At 32.9% G+C, this 26,431-nt stretch overlaps 1 protein-coding gene across 1 annotated transcript; it reads right to left on the bottom strand.

The window, feature by feature from the left end:
- Positions 1-17,811: 17,811 nt before the first annotated feature.
- LOC111052500 lies at positions 17,812-21,841 on the bottom strand. Its single transcript, XM_039442047.1, has 2 exons — positions 20,417-21,841; positions 17,812-17,871 (listed from the first exon to the last, which is right to left on the bottom strand). The coding sequence occupies exons 1-2, from the start codon at positions 21,839-21,841 to the stop codon at positions 17,812-17,814; spliced, it is 1,485 nt and encodes a 494-aa protein (XP_039297981.1).
- Positions 21,842-26,431: the final 4,590 nt, after the last annotated feature.

The raw sequence follows: 26,431 nt of genomic DNA, 5'->3' as shown, positions 1-26,431 counted from the left end.
ATAATTACAATTGTGATTGCTGATTACAGAATGGAGGAGTATAGAGAACGTGTCTACCTTGAGGATCTTAGACAAAGAGTGGAAGGACTCATCAGACTGGTTGAAGCCATGAATCTACCTCATCAATCATATGCTCGAGCATATCAAAATGCTATAACAATGACTGACACTATAGGTCATTTATCCTTGAGAATTCTACATGTACCCCCTTGCCACCTCAGTAGAGAGCCAGTAAGACTAGGAGATGTATGGTATTGCAAATGTCTGAATCTCACCTTCATGCTGGAATGGCTGTACCAAGACATTAACCTCAATCTTAATAGGGATGCAGATCTGCTAACAAGCTATAGCTGGTGGACATCATTGATACCAGATGGTGATAAAGAATCACCAGTAAGTTTGCTGCATGATATTGGAAAGTATTATTGTATTAACTGATTTTTGAAACAATGAATATTTTGAATTGCAGCTGTCAAACATTGAGGGTGCTAACAGCTCTGTCAGTGGTCCAGCCAATAGCTCTGCCAATGGTCCAGCCATTAGCTCTAGCAGTAGGTCAGCAACCGCAAATTGAATCTTTGTTGATGGAGAGGACATAAAACCATTAATATTCGGCAATATGAAGGACCTGCAGCAGGGACAGCTGTATGACATGAAGGGGGTGGGGAGACTTACAACTAGATATGGAGAGAGAATCACAATCAACCTTGAAAAAGAGCATGAAATACTACAAGTCTTTGCGCCATCTCAATACACTGACACAATGTTCAAGAGTGTCACTACTGCTGAGCCGGTAAACATGAGTGGGTACAAAATTGCTGTGTACTTGACAGGAAATACTCATAGACTGAGACTTTTCAAGAATTAAAATCAATATCCAATGTATTACCATTTGTTATATATGATAATAAAGAAATAAACCATCATTGACTGATCCACTGTCTAAAACTTCTGTTCGAGAAAGTCAAATACTATTGAATGTATAACCATTTGTAATATGATAATAAAGAAATAAACCCTCATTGGCTGATCCACTGTCTAAAACTAACTCTCATGTAATGATGTAAACATGTATGAAATAAACCTCATTTTGCGTGTTAACCATTGATTGAGAGTTTCATTAATTCAGTGTTCAACACCTCATCCCATAGATAATAATAGTAGCTCAGAATCTTGCACATCAATCTAGATGTTTCCTCTAGGTCAAGACTGAGATAGCATATAGTTGAAGCTAGCTAATAGATATCCATTATGGTGTAGTGGTTAGCATCGTGGCTTTCCATACTAGAGGTCCTGGGGTTCGAATCCCAGTCGGATACTATGAAAACTGGGGCATCTATAACACATCTATAAGACAGGTAAGTGCTGGTTAGATTACCATTACACAATAATGGATATCTTTTTTGCTTTTTACTATAGATATTCCTGAAGAATGAGTGAAGCATAAGACTAAGTTGAATTAGGTTAGAGCTGGCTTAGTTCATCTAATCCCAACTCTAACCTATTTCAACTCAGTCAACAAGCATTCCTGTTTAAACAGGTCTGTATGACGTAATACAATTGCATAACATTGTGCAATAGCTCCACGTGAACACATAGTGTGCATTTTACTCAAAGAGGAGTGAGGAGGATAAATGATAGAGCATGGAGTTGATTACAATATTTCTTTTTATTGATAATGCAAATGAGTATTAACAGCATTGAAAAAATTGTGACAAAAGGTTCTATCTTTCAACAAAGTTTTGTTAATCCATCCATGTAGAGCAATAACAATTTTCAATGAGCAAAATAGTTGTGTATTTGACAATCCATCAGTGTTGTTGACATTGTTGGTTGACCAATCTCCAAACGTTGAAGATGATAGCTTGCTCCGTACCATGTCGATAAAGTTGAAGATGATGTTCTGGCAGTATATGCCATCAATCTTCTTGATCAGCAACTCCAAATAAGGTGTAGCAGGAAAGAGATATGGTGATGATAGGTCCAGGTACTCACATTGTTCAGTTGTAGAATTGTATCCAGTAGAGTAATCTGCTTATATACATGGACAAAGATTTTAATTGGACGCTGCTGGTTCTGATCCAACCACCTTCCAACTGTTCCACGCACAATTTCCATCAAAGCCAAATAGGGAAGATGATCTGTCCCACAGTCTGACCACCTGAGTCCATGTTTAGCTTGATGTATACAGTTGTTGGCAATGATTTGCCTGCTAGTCTTGAGCAGAGACTTGGAGTAGGGGGGCTTGAAAAAGTAGTGATGAGTAGTCACATGATGCTCATCATCTTGCTCCAGGATAGCCATCTCCTTCACAATAAACTTGTTTTCCAAACTTCAAAACCTTGAAAGTTCATCAGGTACAGTGGTAGTGGTCCAAAAATGTTTTCCGCTCTACTCGATGGCCAGTCATCTACACCACTTTCTGCTGTAATGTAGGAAGTAGGGGTAAAGTGAGAATACTGTCTCAAAGCTGCCCCAAAGCTGCCCCAAAGCTGCCCCAAAGCTGCCCCCAAATCTGCCCCAAATCTGATTCTTGGTTCTAACCTTGCCCAATCCAATGTAATCCGATCTAACCTAACCTAGCCATACCCCTAATCTCACAATAAACCTCAAATGAAGATTTCCCACTTTTTTGGAAGAAAAAACTAGATCCAGCTTTTTTTTATTTCTTGAATAACTAAGAAATCGTTAATTTTACAAAAAAATTACAAGAGTAACTTTTTCCAGTAAATCCAATAACGAATCCATTGACACCCCATTTGTCAAGATTGAACAAAAAATAAGGATCAGATCATGATTTCTTGAATAACTAAGAATAATTTTTTTCAGTAAATCCATTTGTTAGGATTGAACAGAAAATAAGGGTCCATAATGAAAATAGATCATGAGTATTGACAAATTTGGTCGATATTTGCATGATAGAAATAATAATGATATTAATGTTGATATTAAAAATTTGATTCAGAATTTTTTCTATGTTCTACAAATCATACCATTAGCTGCACCCTATATTCCAAACATTAATCTCAATAATGAAAAAGAGTGGAAGTATATGACTGATTCAAACTTGATCCAACAATTCTCACTTTCTTCTGGAATCTCTTTTAAAGAATGGTATGAAAAAATGTAATAAATATAGAAGAATAGATTATCTCCCACCCCACCTGGATACCTCAACTTTGTATATTTAAAAAGGAATGTCCACAAGAGAGAAACTTGCACATGAGCTACATGGTAGAGTCAGACGTAATTTCCTCACACGTCGCACTGAAATAAAAGGTCTAACAGATTTATATCAAGCTGATATTGTTGACATGTCCAACTATAGCACATTGAATAAGAACTTTAGATACATACTAACTGTGATAAACTGTTTCAGTAAATTTGCATTTGCAATACCAATGAAAACTAAAACTGGAAATGAGGTGGCAGCAGCATTGAAACCAATACTCCAAAAACATAAGATTATCAATTTTCAAACTGATGCAGGTAAATAGTTCTACAACACAACTGTTCAGAATCTCTTCAAAACATATAAGATCAACCATTACAGTACATATAGTGATAAGAAAGCTGCAATTTGTGAACGTTTCAACAGAACTCTTAAAGAGAATATGTTCCGTGAATTCACTATACAGGGTAATCATAAATGGTTGGAACTGTTACCAAAACTTATCTTAAAATATAACAACACCACACATCGTAGCATTAATATGAAACCAATTGATGTAAATAAAGAAAATGAAAAATATGTACTAATGAATTTAGATAAAAGTGCACAACATAAAATTGGCAATCAAAGTAAACCAAAGTATAGAATTGGTGATAAGGTACGCATTAGTCGATACAAATCAATATTTGAGAAAGGTTATCTCCCAAACTGGACAAATGAGATTTTCACCATACAAAATGTTCTCCCCACTATACCCTTTACTTATAGATTAAAAGATATGAACAATGAAATTATTAAGGGTACATTCTATGAATATGAAATGAATAAAACAAAATATCCAGATATATTCCTTATTGAAAAAGTATTAAAGAAAAAGGGTAGTAAATTGTATGTTCAATGGCTTGGATTCGATAAATCTTATAATTCATGGGTTGAAGGTGATGATATAACGTAATATAATAAAAAATATGCTGAAATTGAAACAACATCAATCAAAACTACCTGTCATAAATTTTGATAAATTCCTTACTAAGAAGAATATCAATTATCACAGACACAGCGAACTTTTACCAAATTCCATAAGATGTATTGTTTGTGGTCCAAGTAATTCTGGGAAAACAAATACAGTATTCAATTTACTGTTTGCACAGAATGGTGTCAAGTTTTCAAACTTATATGTATTCACCAAATCACATCAACAAGATAAATACCAACTTCTAAAGCAGATTATGATACAAATACCTGAAATTGACTTCAACATGTATCAAGATAATGATGAAATACCACACCCAAATGATGCACATCATAATTCAGTTATGATTTTTGATGATATTTGTATGGAAAATCAACAGAATATCCGTAACTATTTCAGTATGGGTAGACATAATGATATTGATTGTTTCTACATTTCTCAAACTTATTCCAGTATACCCAAGCAGTTAATTCGTGATAACACAAACTTGATTGTTCTATTTAAACAAGATAATCGTAATTTAACACACATATATTTTGATCATATTTATCCTGATATGAATAAGAAAGAATTTGAAGAAATGTGTGCTCAAGCTTGGAAAAAAAATAATAACACATTTCTAGTTATAAACAAAGAGTGTACTAGAAGTAATGGTAGATATAGAATTGGTTTTGATAAATTTATACAGTAATATAAAAATGTATAGGAAAGATTTGAAAGAGTTGAGTGCACTCAAGAAAAATATTAAACAACTGTGTGATTCAATACTCCAAAAGCACCGTCAATTATCAGGTGATGTAGCAAGTGAGGAGGAAAACTTTCAAAAACAATTTAAACCTATTACAGAATCATTGAAACAATTGAAACAACTTTTCTAGAAGCAACTATTAAAAAGGAAAAAGAAGAATTAAAACAAGAAAAAGAAGAAGAATTAGATGATGTAGAATTGGATGATGAAGAATTAGAAGATGAAGAAGAAAATAGAGTAGATGATGATAATGATGAAGAAGTATCAGTAGAAGAAGAATCAAATAAAGAACATGGTTTGAGAAATATATTTGATACAAGTCTCCAAAGACTAAAATCATCTGCACGTAGGCGCAGTGTATCTACTTATATAGACAATTTCATGAGATCAACAAAAAGAGGTAATATATATGGTGTTCACTTCAACCCCGATATTGATGAGTGGCAAATTGGTGATAAAGTAGTCAAATTTGAAAATAATGATATTATAATTGATAACCAACATTCATTTACTCACACATGGTCTATTGGAATTACTATTCAAAGCAGTACCAGATACATTTATTTATGGTAGGAAAGATTTAAAAACCTATAAACGAATACTTGAAATAACTAGAGTTCATCTTGATAGTTTGGGATGTGTTAAAAGGAATCATGGGTATAAATACACAAGTATAATTAAAAATTTATTCCCTCCAAAGTTATCTAAGAAGAAACCTATCTCTGGTAGAGGAGGAGGAATGCATGTGGAAGGAGTAGAAGAAGATATGCAAATTGAATTACCAAAGAAGAAAATGAAAAAGAATTATGTCTATTGGGATGATCCTAATGAATTATGTGAAAGATTAGAGTTGTTAGTAAATTCTAAACTAGCAGGACACACTGGACACAATTCTGAAATTGCATATTATTGAAGAGTTACGTGAAATTGGAATAATTATAAGTGGAAATTTAGTATTATAGAAAAAAATATAAACTGTTCTTGTGCAATGTCTATTGATAAATTTGGTCGATATTTGCATGATAGTAATAATAATGATATTAATATTGAAATTAGAAATTTAATTTGGAATTTTATAAGGATTATACAATACATACCATTAGCTGCTCATAATATACCAGAAAGCAATCTTAATAAGAATGATCAATATAAAGCAATGTCAGATCCACAATTATTATCAAAGTATAAAAAGTATTCTGCTGAAAGAGTACAACCCTGGTTCTTTAGAGCATGGTTTGATGAAAAATTCATATATAAACATGAAGTTTAATACTATATTAAAAACATGAGTATTGATAAATTTGGATGCCATTTGAGTAGAAAACAAACTAGAAATCAAGAGACTGAAGAATTAATTAATATATTACAAAATATAGTTAGTTTAGCAAAAAAATTGATTCATATTATCTACCACAGAATGTTGATCTCAATGATAGGAGACAATGGAATAATTTAACTGATCCAAACTCACTCCAACAATTCCCACCCTCTTCTAAAAATAAATTCAAATTTTGGTATGAAAACAACATGTAAGAAAAATGTACTGTATGTGTGGGTGAGTACACCTAGAAAAAAATTGTAGGTTTGGTTAACCAGACCCAGTATTTTTTTACTATAATAAAAATAATAACTGGTATGGAGAGTTTTGAAAAGACACAAGCTTTTAATGGTAAATGTCTCCTATATAGATGGAAAAAAATAGATACTACAGATCCAGATACAATATTTCAAAAATTGAAACCAATTGTACTTGATATCTGTTTAAGAGAAGCTGAAAAATTCAACAATAATATAAAATGGTATGTTGCTCTCAAATTGAAGCTGAAGAAATTAGTTGGAGATTATGAAATGAATAGTTCACCAACCTTTCATGGAAGAGCACAAACAATTCTACAAATTCAAGATAATATAAATGAATTTAATAATCAATGGCTTGAGATTAAAGCTAATATGTGGAAGAAAATAGATAGATTTGTACAGCATGGAAGTGGATGGGTAATTGATTCGGTTGAATCTTTTGATTTGAATATTGTAGGATATTACCCCATTTAGGAGGATAGTTGATGAGAAAAAATATATATATAATAAATGATAAAGAAGAAAAATATTGGTGTTGGAAAAAAAATATTATTGAAAAAGCTTAAGAAAAAATTAGGATCTGGTATAATTGGTAGTGTATTGAACAAAGCAATTGACTTCCTACCTGTTGAGCTCCATATCCCCGGCTACAATTTTTGCGGGCCCGGCACCAAACTTGAGAAAAGATTGAAAAGAGAAGATAAAGGAATAAATAAATTGGATGAAGCATGTCGAGCACATGATATTGCATACAATGACCCTAATCAGAATAGAATGGATGCTGATAGAAAAATAGCTGCACTTGCTTGGGAGAGAGTGAAATCTCCTGATGCAGGTTTAGGTGAATGCTCTGCAGCATATCTTGTTACAAATCTATTGAATGCTAAAACTAAATTTGGTGGTGGACTATTCTTGAAGCCATACAAAGGTTGTGGATTTAAGAAATTAAAGAGAAAAAATAATAGAAAAAGAAGTGAAGAAATAGGAAAAACATTAAGGAAAATCTTAAAAAAAAACACCATTCTCGAATATTGAAATCATAAACTATGCAAAGAAACTTAATATACCCCTTCGTGGTGTCTATATGAGAGATAATCTACCAGAAACACCATACAAAGATTAAGAAATTGGTGTAATAAATTTAGATGGAGAAAGTGGGATTGGGAGTCATTGGACTTGTTATATCAAACATAAAAATGTTTGTGAGTATTTTGATAGTTTTGGAAATTTATCACCACTAGAATTAATAGATTATATGAAAGGTGTGAGAATATGTTACAACTATAAGAAATATCAAGAAATGAATAATAACTCAATAGTATGTGGTCACTTATGTCTATTATGGCTTTATAAAAAATATATCATAAATAATCATGTTTACACTAACAGCAAATCAGAACCCATTGGTTTGTGAAATTTTTCCACCAGTTGATTTAGATGATTCCAGCAACTATGAAGTAGGACTAGTGAATTATACACATACAATACAATTCCAAATATTGAAACCAATATTAATGATAAATTTATTTATCATAAACAACAGGTACAAATACCTGAGGGATCATATGAATTGGAAGATATTCTAACTTATATAAGAGATAAACTCAATCTTACAAGCAATCAATTGAAAATTGAAGCAAATAATAATACATTACAATATGAGTTGTATGCAGACAAAGAAATTGATCTCAGTATGACTGATAGTATTGGTCCAATTCTTGGTTTTCAACACACAAAGTTATCAGCAAATGAATGGCATATATCTACAAAACCAGTTCATATTATGCGTATAAATAGTATTCGTGTTGAATGTAATATTGTTCAAGGATCCTATAATAATGGGAATGAGGGACATACATTATATGAATTTTATACAACTGTTCCGCCTGGTTTTAAAATAATAGTATCACCTACAACAGTAGTTTATCTTCCAATAAATACAAATAGATTAAGTGTTATAAGTATCAAACTGGTAGATCAAGATGGTGAATTGATAAATTTTCGAGGAGAGGTAATAACAGTACGTTTACATATTAAAAAAACACAATAGTATAAAAAAGAATGCTTATATTTTCAAATATTTTGTCACAATACAATAATGATGATAGAGGTGTAGGAAGTAGAGAACTTTCACAAAGAAATATGAAATTATTACAAAGATTAGGATTTATTGTATATAATAAAAATAGAGGTAAAAATTATAATCATGAATCAAAAAAGTATAATAAATCATATTAACAGTAGTAGTAGTATATTCAATGTTAGTGATAAAGTGAAATTTGATGAAAGTGTAACTAAACTTGAATATCATAGTCACACCCCATATGCATCTCAAACATATAATTATAATATGAAATTCGTATCAGTGTCAATCAACAAGATATTTACACGCTACCAAGTAAAAGTTTCCTCCTAATTGAAGGTAATATTGATGTTAAGAAAGCAGATGATACAAAAACAGACTATTCACTAATAACAATGGTGTAGCACATTTATTTGATGAAATTAGATATGAACTGGGTGGGGTTGAAGTTGATTGTACACGTAATGTAGGAATCACAACCACAATGAAAAATCTTCTATCTCAATCTGCACTCAATGAAAAAGTAATGGAAAATGCTGGATGGAAATTAGAAGGATGGAAAAATTTAGAAAAATTCAGTTTTTGTATACCATTAGAAATGTGGTTGGGTATAATGGAAGATTATAAAAAAGTTATATTGAATGTTCGGCAGGAGTTAGTTCTTCTAAGATCATCATCAGATAAAAACAGTATTCAATCAACAACAGCAGGTAAAGTAAAAATTGATATAACAAAGATACAATGGCGTGTACCCTATATACATGTTTTAGACTCAATTCGCATTGATTTATTAAATCTATCTCACAATGATAAGGGTATTGTCATACCATTCAGATCATGGCAGCTTCATGAATTTCCATCATTACCTGAAGCCACCACACAACAATGGACAGTGAAAACAGCATCACAAATGGAAAAGCCTAGATTCATTATTCTTGGATTTCAAAGAGATAAGAAAAATAGTATAGCTGAAAATATGTCAAACTTTGATTTTTGTAAACTCAACAATATTCGCTTGTATTTGAATGCACAATACTTCCCCTATGATAGTATAGGGGTAAAAACACTTGTTGTATCATATGTTTTCAGATTTTCAACATTCATACTATCCTCATAGACAACATGATAGCTATACATCAATAGACTATGATACATTTGATAAATACACACCATTAATTTTTATAGACTGCAGCAGACAAAATGAATTATTAAAATCTGGAGCAATAGATGTGAAATTAACATTTGATTCAACAGAAAATTTCAAACCAAAAACCCGCCTATTGCCTAATTCTCTATGATAATATCTATGAATACACACCATTGAGTGGCATGGTTAGGAAAGTAATGTAAAGTTAAAATTCTAGATAGAGATTAGAATAAATCTCAATAATAAAATTATCTACTCTTAAAATCATTATAGAATATATTTCAGTATTCCATATATGTACACAAATACAAACTATACAACTATAATAAATTCATTGATTCTAATTATTAGATTATTCAAGAAAAAAATCATACAATGTTTTTATAACTCTTGATATTATAAACAAGCTCAATTTAATAATATATACAAATTATACAACAATATTCACTGATAAAAATCAAAAGTTGAAGTAAAAAAATCTTATATTCTAAAATAGCAAAGAATCTTAGAGCTAAAAATGTATTAATATAGAATCTAGAAAATCATTTTTTTTTTTCATATATACTTTCTCAATGATCATCATCAACATGTTTTCTCTTCCTACTCTCTATATCTTTATGTCCAAAAGCCAAGGTACTTATCCCATCATTTTCCAAAAATCTTTTATTATCATGTTGTGATAAAGCTAACTTCTCTCTTTTCACAGTAGTTACTGTGTGAAGATTACTTTCAATTGAATAAAACTTTACAACTTTTGTCTTTCCCTGAAATAAGCAATCTTTATATAATTTGAAACTTAATTGCTTTTCCTGAGCACTTTTTGTTATACCCTTCGCTACCTTCTTTTCTTCTGTATTATCAGATAATATGAATGAATACATTTTCGGTTTCAAACCTACAAATTCAGATATTATTTGGCCTCCTAGTTCATCTTAAATTTCCCTATAATTTTATTATTTTTATCACTATAACACATATGATTCTTTCATAGTTTGATGTGTCAAATATATCTCCATGTATCTTAATCTTTTCATGAATGTCATCACACTCTATTGAATACATGAAACTATCTGTATCCGACATTAAAACTTTAGATTGGTTTGGAAATATTTTTTTAATATAGTTATAATGGAAATCAAACATGACTGCTTTACTTTCCTCTAGAATTACCATTCCAACATGAATTGGTTTATTTAACACTATCTCAACTTTATTTAAGGGTACTCCAACAACATTTTCTCCAAATAAATGCCAGTTTTTGGTTCTTGGTTTTGAAATGAGTTTATGTAGTCTTTTTTCATCAGTTACAATTTCAAAATCAGAATGTTTTTTCACATTCATTAAAGTTCGTCCATATATACTATTATTCATTAGTTTATAAAGATTGTGTTCAAAGTCATTACATGCATTTCTTCTTAATTGAGTATTTAAGTTTATAAATGGTTCCAACCATTTGGATTGTAGAAATTTAATCCCTCTATGAATTTTCTTGAGCTTCATGCCAAGTCTTAGGTATAGTTTCAAATTATTAATATGTATTATATATTTCTCTTTATCTTCCAAAGTAGTCAACAACTTTTCAGTTTTTCCATTTGGTGGTTTTTCTTTCACTGGTGCTAAAGGATAGTCATTATGACTGTTATGAAGATGTCTTGGGTATTCAAGATCCACTTCCAATACATATCCTACATTACTTTGATCTTGTTCTACATTGAATTCTTGAATTTCTGCTTCTGTCATCCATTCAAAATTTGAATGTGGTAGATCACAAGACATTCCCACGGCATAAAGATTATTACAGTCCCAATGGATAATATATGTTTCTGGCTCATTTATCTTGAAATCATTCATATACCTATTATTGGCTTTTGCATAGCGGTGTGGAATAATACTAATTCCGCCCCTAATTCCTTTTTCAAAGAATAAATACTGATCAGGATCAGAAATCAATTGCAACTCTACTTTTGTGTATTTCAACATAGCAGACCAGGAAAAGTGAGGGAGAGAGTAGCAATGTGCTACATCCATGTTGTATGTATTCATGAACGTTTTCCTAAAGTTTTCAAAAACATCAGCAAGGAGAAGAATATCTATTTTCAAATAAAAATCATGGAATTGTGCAAGATTCTCTATTTTGAAAACTTCCCATACTGTTTTTGCATGCTCATACTCTTCTAAAGTTGCATTTTTGTCACCTATAGAACTATAGAACTTATCATAGTTGGCAATTCAGTTTCAGTGAATTTTTGAAAATTGTTCATATATTCATATGGATACAATTGTTTTTTTCTTAGTAGATCAATTTTATTTGGAGGGTAATGTTGTTGAAGTAGCTTGAACTCAGGATTTATAGCAACTAATTTATCAAGAGAAGAATGTAGAAAATTCAATGAGTCTATAAATCTTAATGTGTTATTCAATGTCATTGTCATTATTTTCTCACTACTTTTTGCAATAGTGCTAATTTTTTTCTATAATTTCCAAGAGATTTCAGAATGAAATGCATATCATATCCAGTTAGATTGTGGAAAATTACTGGTATGAATTTTACTTTTTTCGTATTTAAATTACAAGTATTATGTGCAGCACCAATAAACTTTCCTGTTGAGTGAGAGTGATGTCTGACCCTATCAATGAAATCTATGGGTTTTGTACATAAACAACAAGATTTTTGTTGTAAATGTCTTTTCATCTTCTGTAGTGAAATTCATATCAATAATAGTTTGCAATTTCTTTTTCAATATAACACTATGTGTTTCTAATTCATCTATGAAATTATCAATCAATTTCTCAGATTCCTCCAAGCTATTGGCCCTAACAATTTTTGGACCATAATATACCTCCCCCTCTTCATCTATTATCAAATAACCATAACCACAAGGTTTGTGAATATTATCAATAATCATACATTCAAAATCTGCATATATAATGTATGGAACTTTGAGAGTGTAACTATAATTCGAGAATTTCAATATCTCCCCCTCTTGTGGCATTCTAACTCTTTGACATTTATTCAATGAACCTAATTCTAGATGTTTTTCTAAATTAGCAAGAGCATTTGTCTTTGTGAATATATAAACAAGCATAGGGACATATCTCCACTTTCCATGATGTTCTGTTTGATCAGACAACAATCTTGATAAATTCTTCACTAGAATATAATGTTGTTTTTTAGGAAAAGAAGAGTTATTGTATGCTTCCTTCCCCTATTCTTAGATGTAATATGGGATATATAATATCCTTCTCATCCTCATAACTCAACACATTAATACAAATATCTTCATTGAAACTCTCAAATTTTGGAATTTTTTCTATTTTTACAGGGAATTCCAAATCCCTAACATTAACTAGATGTGAGTATTTTTGTAGGTCTGTTACTCTATTGTTCTTTTGATCTTCATTGAAGAATGATAGTACTGACCATAAGAATGATTTCTGATCCTCATTTTTAATATTAATGGTTGATTTCTTATTAGCAAGTTTTTGGGGGGTTGGAATGTACGAACTAGCTGCATTTGCAAGAGTGAGTCTTGAAAGATTCCTTATATAAATGGAATGTTTATCCTGTAGCAAGATAAAATTTATTTTATGCAATCTACTTTGATATTTAGATACATAGAGTGGGGAGATAGTGTCACTCTCTTCTACATAATTATAAATATTTATACAAGTATCTTCATTGAAACTCTCAAATTTTTGTATGTCTCCTATTTTTACAGGGAATTCCAAATCCCCAACATTAACTAAATGTGAGTATTTTTGTAGGTCTGTTACTCTATTGTGTTTTTGATCTTCATTGAAGAATGATAGTACTGACCATAAAGATTTCTGATCCTCATTTTTTATATTAATAGTTGATTTCTTATAAGCAAGTTTTTTGGGGGTTGGAATGTACGAACTAGCTGCATTTGCAAGAGTGAGTCTTGAAAGATTCCTTATATAAATGAAATGTTTATCCTCTAGCAAGATTAAATTTATTTTATGCAATCTACTTTGATATTTAGATACATAGAGTGGGGAGATAGTGTCACTCTCTTCTACATAATTATAAATTTATACAAGTATCTTCATTGAAACTCTCAAATTTTTGTATGTCTCCTATTTTTACAGGGAATTCCAAATCCCCAACATTAACTAAATGTGAGTATTTTTGTAGGTCTGTTACTCTATTGTGTTTTTGATCTTCATGAAGAATGATAGTACTGACCATAAAGATTTCTGATCCTCATTTTTTATATTAATAGTTGATTTCTTATAAGCAAGTTTTTTGGGGGTTGGAATGTACGAACTAGCTGCATTTGCAAGAGTGAGTCTTGAAAGATTCCTTATATAAATGAAATGTTTATCCTCTAGCAAGATTAAATTTATTTTATGCAATCTACTTTGATATTTAGATACATAGAGTGGGGAGATAGTGTCACTCTCTTCTACATAATTATAAATATTTATACAAATATCTTCATTGAAACTCTCAAATTTTTGTATGTCTTCTATTTTTACAGGGAATTCCAAATCCCCAACATTAACTAAATGTGAGTATTTTTGTAGGTCTGTTACTCTATTGTGTTTTTGATCTTCATTGAAGAATGATAGTACTGACCATAAGAATGATTTCTGATCCTCATTTTTTATATTAATAGTTGATTTCTTATTAGCAAGTTTTTTGGGGGTTGGAATGTATGAACTAGCTGCATTTGCAAGAGTTAGGCTTGAAAGATTCCTTATATAAATGAAATGTTTATCCTCTAGCAAGATTAAATTTATTTTTTTGCAATCTATTTTGATATTTAGATACATGGAGTGGGGAGATGGTGTCACTCTCTTCTACATAATTATAAATATTTATACAAATATCTTCATTGAAACTCTCAAATTTTTGTATGTCTTCTATTTTTACAGGGAATTCCAAATCCCCAACATTAACTAAATGTGAGTATTTTTGTAGGTCTGTTACTCTATTGTGTTTTCGATCTTCATTGAAGAATGATAGTACTGACCATAAGAATGATTTCTGATCCTCTTTTTTATATTAATAGTTGATTTCTTATTAGCAAGTTTTTTGGGGGTTGAATGTATGAACTAGCTGCATTGCAAGAGTGAGTCTTGAAAGATTCCTTATATAAATGAAATGTTTATCCTCTAGCAAGATTAAGTTTATTTTATGCAATCTACTTTGATATTTGGGTACATGGATTGGGGAGATAGTGTCACACTCTTCTATATAATCATAGACATTTATACAAATATCTACATTCAAACTCTCAAATTTTTGTATGTCTCCTATTTTTACAGGGAATTCCAAATCCCCAACATTAACTAATATGAGTATTTTTGTAGGTCTGTTACTCTATTGTGTTTTTGATCTTCATTGAAGAATGATAGTACTGACCATAAGAATGATTTCTGATCTCATTTTTCATATTAATAGTTGATTTCTTATAAGCAAGTTTTTTGGGGGTTGGAATGTATGAACTAGCTGCATTTGCAAGAGTGAGTCTTGAAAGATTCCTTATATAAATGAAATGTTTATCCTCTAGCAAAGTTAAATTTATTTTATGCAATCTACTTTGATATTTAGATACATAGAGTGGGGAGATAGTGTCACTCTCTTCTACATAATAATAAATATTTATACAAATATCTTCATTGAAACTCTCAAATTTTTGTATGTCTCCTATTTTTACAGGGAATTCCAATCCCCAACATTAACTAAATGTGAGTATTTTTGTAGGTCTGTACTCTATTGTGTTTTCGATCTTCATTGAAGAATGATAGTACTGACCATAAGAATGATTTCTGATCCTCATTTTTTATATTAATAGTTGATTTCTTATTAGCAAGTTTTTGGGGGGTTGGAATGTATGAACTAGCTGCATTTGCAAGAGTGAGTCTTGAAAGATTCTTATATAAATGAAATGTTATCCTCTAGCAAGATTAAGTTTATTTTATGCAATCTACTTTGATATTTGGGTACATGGATTGGGGAGATAGTGTCACACTCTTCTATATAATCATAGACATTTATACAAATATCTACATTCAAACTCTCAAATTTTTGTATGTCTCCTATTTTTACAGGGAATTCCAAATCCCCAACATTAACTAAATATGAGTATTTTTGTAGGTCTGTTACTCTATTGTGTTTTTGATCTTCATTGAAGAATGATAGTACTGACCATAAGAATGATTTCTGATCCTCATTTTTTATATTAATAGTTGATTTCTTATAAGCAAGTTTTTTGGGGGTTGGAATGTACGAACTAGCTACATTTGCAAGAGTGAGTCTTGAAAGATTCCTTATATAATGAAATGTTTATCCTCTAGCGAAATAAATTTATTTTATGCATCTATTGATATTTAGATACATGGATGGGGAGATGTGTCACTCTCTCTACATAATTATAAATATTTATACAAAATCTTCATTGAAACTCTCAAATTTTTGTATGTCTTCTATTTTTTACAGGGAATTCCAAATCCCAACATTAACTAATGTGAGTATTTTTGTAGGTCTGTTACTCTATTGTGTTTTCGATCTTCATTGAAGATGATAGTACTGACATAAGAATGATTTCTGATCCTCATTTTTTATATTAATAGTTGATTTCTTATTAGCAAGTTTTTTGGGGGGTTGGAATGTATGAACTAGCTGCATTTGCAAGAGTGAGTCTTGAGATTCCTTATTTAAATGAAATGTTTATCCTCTAGCAGTTAAATTTATTTTATGCATCTATCTACTTTGATATTTAGGTACATGGATTGGGAATAGTGTCACACTCTTCTATATAATCATAGACATTTATACAAATATCTACATTCAACTCTCAATTTGGAATGTCTTCTATTTTAGAGGGAATTCCAATCCCCAACATTAACTAAAGTGAGTATTTTTGTAAATCTCTTACTCTATTGTGTTTTTGGTCTTGATTGAAGTAAGCTAGTACTGACCATAAGAAGCACCTTGATCCTCATTTTTTATATTAATAGTTGATTTCTTTTATCAAGCTTTTTGGGAGTTGGCACATATCTTCCTGAATATATTGGTTTGTAGCAAACAATATTCAAATTGAAACATTCAATTGAATTAATCACCAACCACTACCATATTGTATGATTTATCTATTTTATTCATATAATACTTCTGCTTCATCCCATTGAACACTAAACTCATTTATGTTATCTTGATTTGTAGAATTGTTCGTGCTATCCCATGAAATGTTGGTGTAGTATCCATTTCATGATCTGCAACTAATTTCTTTAGCTTTAATTTGAGAGCAACATACCATTTTATATTATAATTAAATTTTTCAGCTTCTCTTGAACATATATCAAGTACAATTGGTTTCAAGCTTTGAAATATCAATATAGGATCAATAATTTCAAACTTATCCCATCTAAAACGCAAACAGTTTCCATTTATACCTCTCTCTGTAATGGGCCTATACATTTTTGTATGTTTTTTTAATATACATAAAAACCAAACTAAACTTAATATCAATTAGTCTTATTGAAATACCTTTCTACCATGATATGATGATGTATGGAGATGAGTGTGGTATTCCAAGAATTTTTTCTTGGTGATATCCTGGTAGTGGAGGATTGAACTGGCCTCCTAAAATCATAAAATTCTATGTTCTTTCAAAAGTTTCAATTATGAATGAATAGGGGAGTGAGTGAGAGGGAGTAGGTAGAAGAGAGCATAATAGTAGGAGTGAGTGAGAGGTAGTAAGTAGAAGAGAGTATGATAGTAGGAGTGAGTGAGAGGGATGCTTTTTGGTTGAGAAACTGGAAGCTGTTTGACTTGTGCACATTCCAGGCACAAGCACCGCCCGCCCGCACCCTCTAACCTCTCAGCTTCAATCTGGAATTCCTCTCTTTATCAAGTTGCACTGTGCATGCCAACCGGTTTCAGGTGTGTGAAAGAGAGCGATAGTAGGAGTGAGTGAGAGGGATGCTTTTTGGTTGAAGGTTGTGTCACTCAACTCTTGTGGCTATGTGTATGATAGAAAGAGAGCAAGAGTATGAACTAAAACTATAGTATCATAAAACTGTAATAGAAAAGTAGTCTACTCACAATTATTATTGAACTCCTCCATTTTCATGTCCTGGTTCAGAATAGCTTCCCATTAGGGTGACTTCTCTCCATTTTGTTTTCTCTAACTACAGGTTCCTGAAAAGATGAAAGTGAACTTAATCAATAATCCATCTTCTATACCTAATATTCTAAGAATATGTGCTAGAATTCCTTAATTCATTCAAATCAAGTCATATTCAAAATTATAACCTTAGTTGCTTGAAGCAGTCTTGCAGACAATCGAATTAAACTCATAATCAAGTATACATGGTTCCCAAGAAGATGAAAGTGAACTTAATCAATAATCCATTTTCTATACCTAATATTTTAAGAGTATGTGCCAGAGTTCCTCAATTTATTCAGAATCATAATCAAGAATTAATAAGCTTAGTTGCTTGAAGCAGCCTTGCAGACAATGAAATTAAACTCATAATGAAGGTTCTAACCTTATTCATAAGCTCAGTAGCATAAAGTCTCATACTACCTAATGAACTTATAATAAAATTAACTCATGATCAAAATTCTACTTATATATTAATTAAGGTTGAGAGACATTGCCTAATGAACTCACAATAAAATTCCACATTCCATTTTAAGAATATGTGCCAGAGTTCCTTAATTTATTCAGAATCATAATCAAGAATTAATAACCTTAGTTGCTTGAAGCAGCCTTGCAGACAATGAAATTAAACTCATAATGAAGGTTCTAACCTTATTCATAAGCTCAGTAGCATAAAGTCTCATACTACCTAATGAACTTATAATAAAATTAACTCATGATCAAAATTCTACTTATAATATTAATTAAGGTTGAGAGACATTGTCTAATGAACTCACAATAAAATCTCTAAAAAACAATCAAAATTATAACCAATCTTCATTAACTCATCCTACCTTCTGTGACAGAAGCAATAAACTTTGAAATGAATCTTGTACAGTACATGTAAATTTGGGTTTGATTTATGCCAATCACAGTAGAGATAGGGAAGAAACAGAGAGAGTGAGTAAGAAGGGGGACTGCTACACTCATAAAAATTACTACCACATTAGAATAGATTATGAACTCAAGAAATTATAATAGATAACACTCACCTCCATGTTTTCCAACTTGGAAGGTAGAAGAATATGCACAGATGTTTTCTGTATGTAGGCTACACCTCCAACTGCTTCCTTGAATACAGAGTGTATAATTCCAGACTAGAAATCAGCTTTTATAGTCTGGAACTGGAAGCTGTTTACTTCACTCACACCAGAGAAACTGAAAGCTGTTTGACCCACTTTCACTTTACTCTAACCGAAGAAACTGTTCACATGTTGTGGAGGCCAAACAACTTTCTGTCTCAACACAAAAATGTCTAGCCTACAGCAAAAAGTGAAATCATAATCAGATCCTTATTTTTTGTTCAATCTTGACAAATGAGGTGTCAATGGATTTGTTATTAGATTTACTGGAAAAATTTATTCTTGTAATTTTTTTGTAAAATTAATGGTTTCTTAGTTATTCAAGAAATTGGATCTAGTTTTTCCAAAAAAGTGGGAAATCTTCATTTGAGGTTTATTGTGAGATTAGGGGTATGGCTAGGTTAAGTTAGTTCAGATTACATTGGATTAGAACCAAGAATCAGCTTTGGGGGGGGGCAGATTTGGGGGGCAGCTTTGGACCCCTCATCTGAATGTGGACTGATCCTTATTTTTTGTTCAATCTTGACAAATGAGGTGTCAATGGACTCGTTATTAGATTTACTGGAAAAAGTAACTCTTGTAGATTTTTTGTAAAATTAATGGTTTCTTAGTTATTCAAGAAATAAAAAAAGCTGGATCTAGTTTTCCCATGAGATCCTTATTTTTTGTTCAATCTTGACAAATGGGGTGTCAATAGATTTGTTATTAGATTGTTATTAGATTTACTGGAAAAAGTTACTCTTGTAGATTTTTTGTAAAATTAACGGTTTCTTAGTTATTCAAGAAATAAAAAAACTGGATCTAGTTTTCCCATGAGATCCTTATTTTCTGTTCAATCTTGGCAAATGGGGTGTCAATAGATTTGTTATTAGATTGTTATTAGATTTACTGGAAAAAGTTACTCTTGTAGATTTTTTGTAAAATTAACGGTTTCTTAGTTATTCAAGAAATAAAAAAACTGGATCTAGTTTTCCCATGAGATCCTTATTTTCTGTTCAATCTTGGCAAATGGGGTGTCAATGGATTTGTTATTAGATTTACTGGAAAAAGTTACTCTTGTAGATTTTTTGTAAAATTAATGGTTTCTTAGTTATTCAAGAAATAAAAAAAGCTGGATCTAGTTTTCCCATGAGATCCTTATTTTCTGTTCAATCTTGACAAATGGCGTGTCAATGGATTTGTTATTGGATTTACTGGAAAAAGTTACTCTTGTAATTTTTTTGTAAAATTAACGGTTTCTTAGTTATTCAAGAAATAAAAAAAAGCTGGATCTAGTTTTTTTTTCCAAAAAAGTGGGAAATCTTCATTTGAGGTTTATTGTGAGATTAGGGGTATGGCTAGGTTAGGTTAGATCGGATTACATTGGATTGAGCAAGGTTAGAACCAAGAATCAGATTTGGGGCAGATTTGGGGGCAGCTTTGGGGCAGCTTTGGGGCAGCTTTGAGACAGTATTCTCACTTTACCCCTACTGTAGGAGTCATTGAGTCCAGTTGTACTTGTAGAGGCATCTTTCATCAGCGGTCGCCCACCAATAACACAGCCCACCACGTCCTCCCCTTCATGAGAAGACAGCTCCCCCTCCTCCATAAAGAGTCCTCTGTATCCTGTCATGACTGGCTCATTCATTGTCTCGAGCTCAACTGAGCAATTTATCACTATGCACTGACTATATATCTTTTTTATACCGACAGTACAAGGCCTGACATTGGCCGATACTCTTCTTGTCATCTCATGAATCATCATACAGTAGGCAGTTGTATTACCTGAAATGTTTTCAGATGCTTCAAACTCAATCCTCACATCGATACTTCCAGTTTTGAGTGACTCATTTTGGCGGGAGCAATCAAAAGCAAACAGCATTATTTTTCCATCACCAATGGCACTTTCAAACAGAGGGTTGCTTGCATGAGCTTTACCATGGTTGTAGACTCCATTGAAAGCTGCATACATGTTGTAGATGTGATTATCATCACCATCAATGCTCTTATATGGGTAGTATCTGCTGTTTAAAAACACTTTAACATCTTTTATATTACACTTGTCAAATCGAGAACTGTTGGCTGCTGCCACACCTCGTCTTGCAGTCTGTAGCCCAACCACAATGTATTGTGGCTTTTCAAGCTGTGATGTCGACTTGACAGTCCATGTATGCTTTCTTGTCTGCGGTAATGTTGGATAGGTATACAACTCCCAATGTCGAAATGATATACTTATGGGTGTGTTGTTCTGTACAATCTGTAGGAGACACAGTTTCACATCATCTGCCACTTCCACATAAGGCATTCTCCATAAAAGCTTTGTGATTGCTACATTGGCAGCAGCAACATTCACACAGTTGTGAAAGTTGGGGCTGACCGTCAACACCAGCTCTTGTTTCACATTGAGTAAAATCTGTCTATAGTCTTCAGCAAAGCCCAGCAGATATCTCAAAGGCACATCTATGATTGTAGTGTTGGTTCCATTGGCAGCAAAATCGGCGAATCCAGTGGTTGAACTAAACTTGTAGCCAGATCCTTCCATCTTGGTCCACTCATCACGTTCAAATGTAACAGCATTCTTCATTAGGCTGGTAACTCCAGGATTGTGTATATCATCCACCTCCACACCATTGATTTCATAGCATATCTCTGAGAACACATTGCTGAAGAATCCAGAGACACACGGAGTTCCGGCCACAGCAGCGTTGGCAGCTCCAGTCACAGTATACTCCAAATGTAGATAGCTCTCCGATGGCAGTGTGTAAACATCTTGCTGTTGAATTGGAATCCGTATCTCGTCATTGGCATTGTAGCTTACAGTATAGGGTGCATGAGAATGGTACTTGAACCCAATGATACTGTTGTCCGATGACGGTCCATTCTGTGTCACATCCAAAACTCCCATCTTCCTATTCTACTCGTATCTGACAGCCTCGTTCTTGCAAATACTCAATGCTCCTAGATGTTAACCTTGTCAAGGTTGAATGCTGAATGACATCCTTCACTCTATTATCTACTTTTATAGGCTTAGAACGTATCTCTGTAGGAGATGAGGAGGAGGAGGAGGAGGGTGTACTGCAGCAGCCTTATCTAGCCCTTGATTCAGCTTTCCAAATAACAGCACCATCTCACTTGCATTGTCTCAAATGTAGAGCAATATTCATTTCCTCGCCTCTATTATTTATAAGACGACCGTACTCGTCGACTACTTGCAGTGTAATGCTACCAATCTGCTTGATGTCTACAGGTAAATAGATTACATTCTGCACAGTCACCACCATTTTATACCCTAGATCAACGTTTGGGTGAAACTCATAGATCAAGTGATCTGTAATTCCATTAGAGTAAGATCCAGTCACAATGTTGCAGGTGATGCATATCACACTAGGCTGACTGATTTGTACAGTATTATCACTTCTAGTAAATGTGTTGGGCTCTATGAACTGGGTATTGGTAAAACCCAACAGTTTTCCTATTGAATCTTGTGGTCGTAAATCCAACTTGGCACTGCTCAAAACTATACACTTCAAGGTTGATGGATCTACAGTCACCTGGAAATCAACATCATTCTCCGACAGCCTTTGTGCAAGCAAGTCGGTAATTGTAGAAAATTCAAAGCTACCTGTTGGTAATGATACCTGATGCAGAACCAAATCCTCCTTGTCAACAGTAGTAGCTGGCATTCTCCTTTTAGTCCTTTTAGTCATTACTGTACCATCCTTATCATCATCAGACTTGCCAGGTTTATGCTTCTGATGTTTAAGCACCTTGCTCCAAAACTCTTCAAATCTTGCTTTAGCCATACTCCAAAGCTCATCATGTGTTATCTCTGCACTAGTATCACCCTTCTTAGGAATTCTATTACTTGCATAAAAATGTAGTACATTATTGAAACCTTCCTCAATATTGGGTATTGAGTTGCAACTTGTAAAGCTAATCAGACCAATTTCCCATTCACCTCTGCTCACATCAAGTGGTGGATAAAAGTCGCTCTTTAGTATTGATGTCCTACCTCCAAAACATAGCATCATGTTGTTGCCTGCTCAACATACAGTTGCACAATGAGTAGCGATCAGCCTACACTTGGCATTTATAGTAAGTACAGGGATGAAAATAATGTACAAGAGAGATAGTGAATCATTTATTTATTTTCATCAATCAAAAATTGTAAACATAAATGCCCACAGATGTGTGAGTAAAGATCTTCCTGCTTCTGATCATAGTTGTACTCAATCCTCGATGCTGGCTCCAGTCCTTTGTGCATATAACTTAGTCGATAAACTCCTGTGGTGGTCTCAGGTTGCCAAATCCATCAAAGTAGTGAGACACATCATCCTTCTTCACATAGCACACCCAATGTGTGCCAGCTCCAGTGCTTGTGTCCAGGTTGATTCTCTCCTCCAGGGCCCATTCAATGGTAGAGCATCCCACATAAACACTCCTCGAAAGTGCTTTAGCTTCAGTCGACATGCATACTTGTAGAGATCAGCATCGGTGAGGGCTCGATCAGGTAGGGCAACTACCGTCTTCTCTTGCCGCCACATTGACGGCAACGTGCTCCATTTCCCTGCGTCCTGCGCTGTTGTCTCAGGTAGAGTCCTTTACCCTTTTGACCAGAACATCTCTTTACTCGTTTTCGACCACAAGTCTTTGTTGTCTTACGTCTGTGGTGTACTCCTCCACCAAACTTTGCTTTAGCCTTCATGATGTTGGTCACTGCTAGTGCTGCAGCCTTCTCAAGTGCTCCTGCGTCTGCAGATTTTACCACACTCCAAGCTTGATCTGCCAAAATGTTGTCTGCTACTGCTCTGCTCGATGTATCACTGCTCCTTGAGTAAGCAATGTTGTGCTCCTTACAGGCTCGATCAAGACTATTTATACCAGGATCGCCTTGTGCCAACCGCTTCTCTAGCTTTGTACCTGGTCCACAGTACTGGTAACCGGGGATGTGGAGTTCAACAGGCAGAATGTCAATTGCCTTGTTCACCAATTTTCCAGCACTCTTTTTAACCCTGCGGCTGGTGGGCATTTTCGCCCAGACTGGCAAGCTGAACTAGGCATGCATGTAGAGGTTATTTTGAATAATTGTAAAAAATACTTCTATAGCACATAATAGAACTTATTATACATTGTTTTTTTTAGAAAATCCCAAGGAATCATAAAATGTGGGAGTAAAAACTGCCAAAAAATTCCTTGTTCGCTTTTTGATTGAATATGTGATTAAAACAATTTTTTTTGTTTTTTCATTTTATTTTTATCCACTCATAAGTTTTCAACACTGTTCACCAGAAAAATTTCAAGATAGCCAAAATACTCCTTCTATTATCTGGATTCAAAATGTATAAACTTATAGCAAATAAAAATGCAGAATAGAAGATTTATATACAAAAATCTGTTATAGTGTAGGCACGTATTTTGCCGTAAGAGGCAGACCGAATTTGCATGTCTGCAGAGTTTTGTTTGAATAATGATAGAAATACCTCTGAAGCACATATCTTGCAGTATCATACATCACCTTATTCAGAAAACAACAAGGAACAATATTATGTAAGAATAAAACTCACCAGAGAGTTTCTTGTATGTTTTTTATTTGAAGATTTGAAGAATATTTGCTTGAAAGTTCACTTTTTATTTTGAAACACTGTAAGTTATAAGCCAGGTCTTCTCGTGAGTTCAAAATGAGTCAAACCACTATTTATTCTAAATATCAACATTTGAAATACATGAATAAGCAAAAAATATTTATAATAATAGAAAAAATATTTACAAAAATGACTCATGTCTGCACTTTTCTATCAATCATTAGTTATTGACAGGAGCTTCAACTTCAGCAATTTTCCTCTTTGTTGGTCTGTAAAAATGTTCAAGTTTGTGGAAACAAGCAGAATGAACTCCACAATTACATGCAGGACACCAAAAATGACTTCTGGATTTTTTTTCTGGTGTGGAACATACAGGACACAACTGCTGCTTGGAACCTGGAAGGCGCTCTAGTTTATGATTTGTATCAACCGAAGGGCCTGGAAGTGGTTGTGGTGGTTCATGTTGTCTCTTACCATCATAAACAAGTTCCTCAACAATTTCTTCCATGAATTCATGTCGTCCTATTGGCTTGTCAGTATTTAGTGTATATAAAATATATGCATCAAATATTGCCATGTCCAGAAGATTATAGAAAATTTTTTTCCAGTACTTAGAGGTTGCCCTGGTGCATGTGATATGATAAATTGATTTGTCTTTGTTATCAACACCACCCATGTGCAGATTATACTTGTTTATAAGTACTGGTTTTGTATTTATCCCCTCACCTCTACTGGTAATCCTTTGGTCTTCAGCATAACATCCTGTTGTGATCAAGTACACTGGTTTCCTGGTTTTTTTTTTCTTTATATCCCACCATCAATATTTCATTTTTTCGGAAGTACAGCGAGCTCTGTGGTTGAATTTGTGTGTTTAGAATATATTTAGACAGGTCTTTGGATCTTTTGTTCACAGTGCCAGTGATGTATGTTTTTTTAGAGAAGAGTTCATGTGCAAGAGGAATTTTTGTGTAGAAGTTGTCAGTGAATATGTGGTAGTATTTATTCAATAAATTGCAGGATCTTAGGAGATGCATGATAACTGTTTGTGTAAAAGGATCTTCAGAATCGGCTAGGAATTGTTTTCCACTGTACAGTTCAGTATGTAATATATAACTGTGTTTAGAGTCCACCACTTCAAACTTTTTTATACCGAATCGTGCATGTCTTTTATTTGGCATATAAACAATATGTGCAAATCTATTTTTCTCGTGAATAATAGGACTAATAGAAAAAGAAGACGTAAGAAATGTAAAGTTTGTGGTGAACATAATCATTTTATGTGGAACTGTTTTAACAACGTTAATTATGCTTATCGGGTTTATAAAAGGATGCATAGAATTTGTGAAAAAGAAGGCTATGATATTAGTGTGTGTTCTTTTGATGGCAGAAAGTTTTCGGAAAATGCTAGACGTAAGAAAGCATTTTTTACTGATAGGACACAGGAGTTTAGTACTAGGCATATTGATGGAAATGTTTTAGACGGCGGCCCATCAAATATTGATAATTCAAGGAATGAATTAGGAGGTTGTATAGTCACTGAATCAGGTTCTACTTTGGAAGGTGTTGGGCACAATGGAATATATTATGTTAGAAGAAATTATTATAATATGGATGATAAGAAATATTCAATCTTCCATAAACACGAAATTGATCTTGGAGATATTAAAATGAATTATAGCCAGAAATGTGGATCAGCAAATGGTGTTGAACGAAAAATTTCGGAATCATGTTCAGAGTTGAAAAGTGATGTAGATAATAAGAATTTGGTTAATAGGAGGTATGAATCAATCATCGATAAACAAGAACCAGGCCATGAAAATAGTATATTGAACTGATAACAGAAAGAATGTGAATCAGCGATTTGTGTAAACAGTGAAGGTGAAAATACAGGGTCAGATTTGAATTATTGTAAT

Source organism: Nilaparvata lugens, chromosome X (assembly GCF_014356525.2).
Source record: "Nilaparvata lugens isolate BPH chromosome X, ASM1435652v1, whole genome shotgun sequence".
NCBI classification, from domain to species: domain Eukaryota; kingdom Metazoa; phylum Arthropoda; class Insecta; order Hemiptera; family Delphacidae; genus Nilaparvata; species Nilaparvata lugens.
The sequence above is the reverse complement of the archived record's forward strand: the minus strand, read 5'-3'. Positions and strand labels throughout refer to the sequence as shown.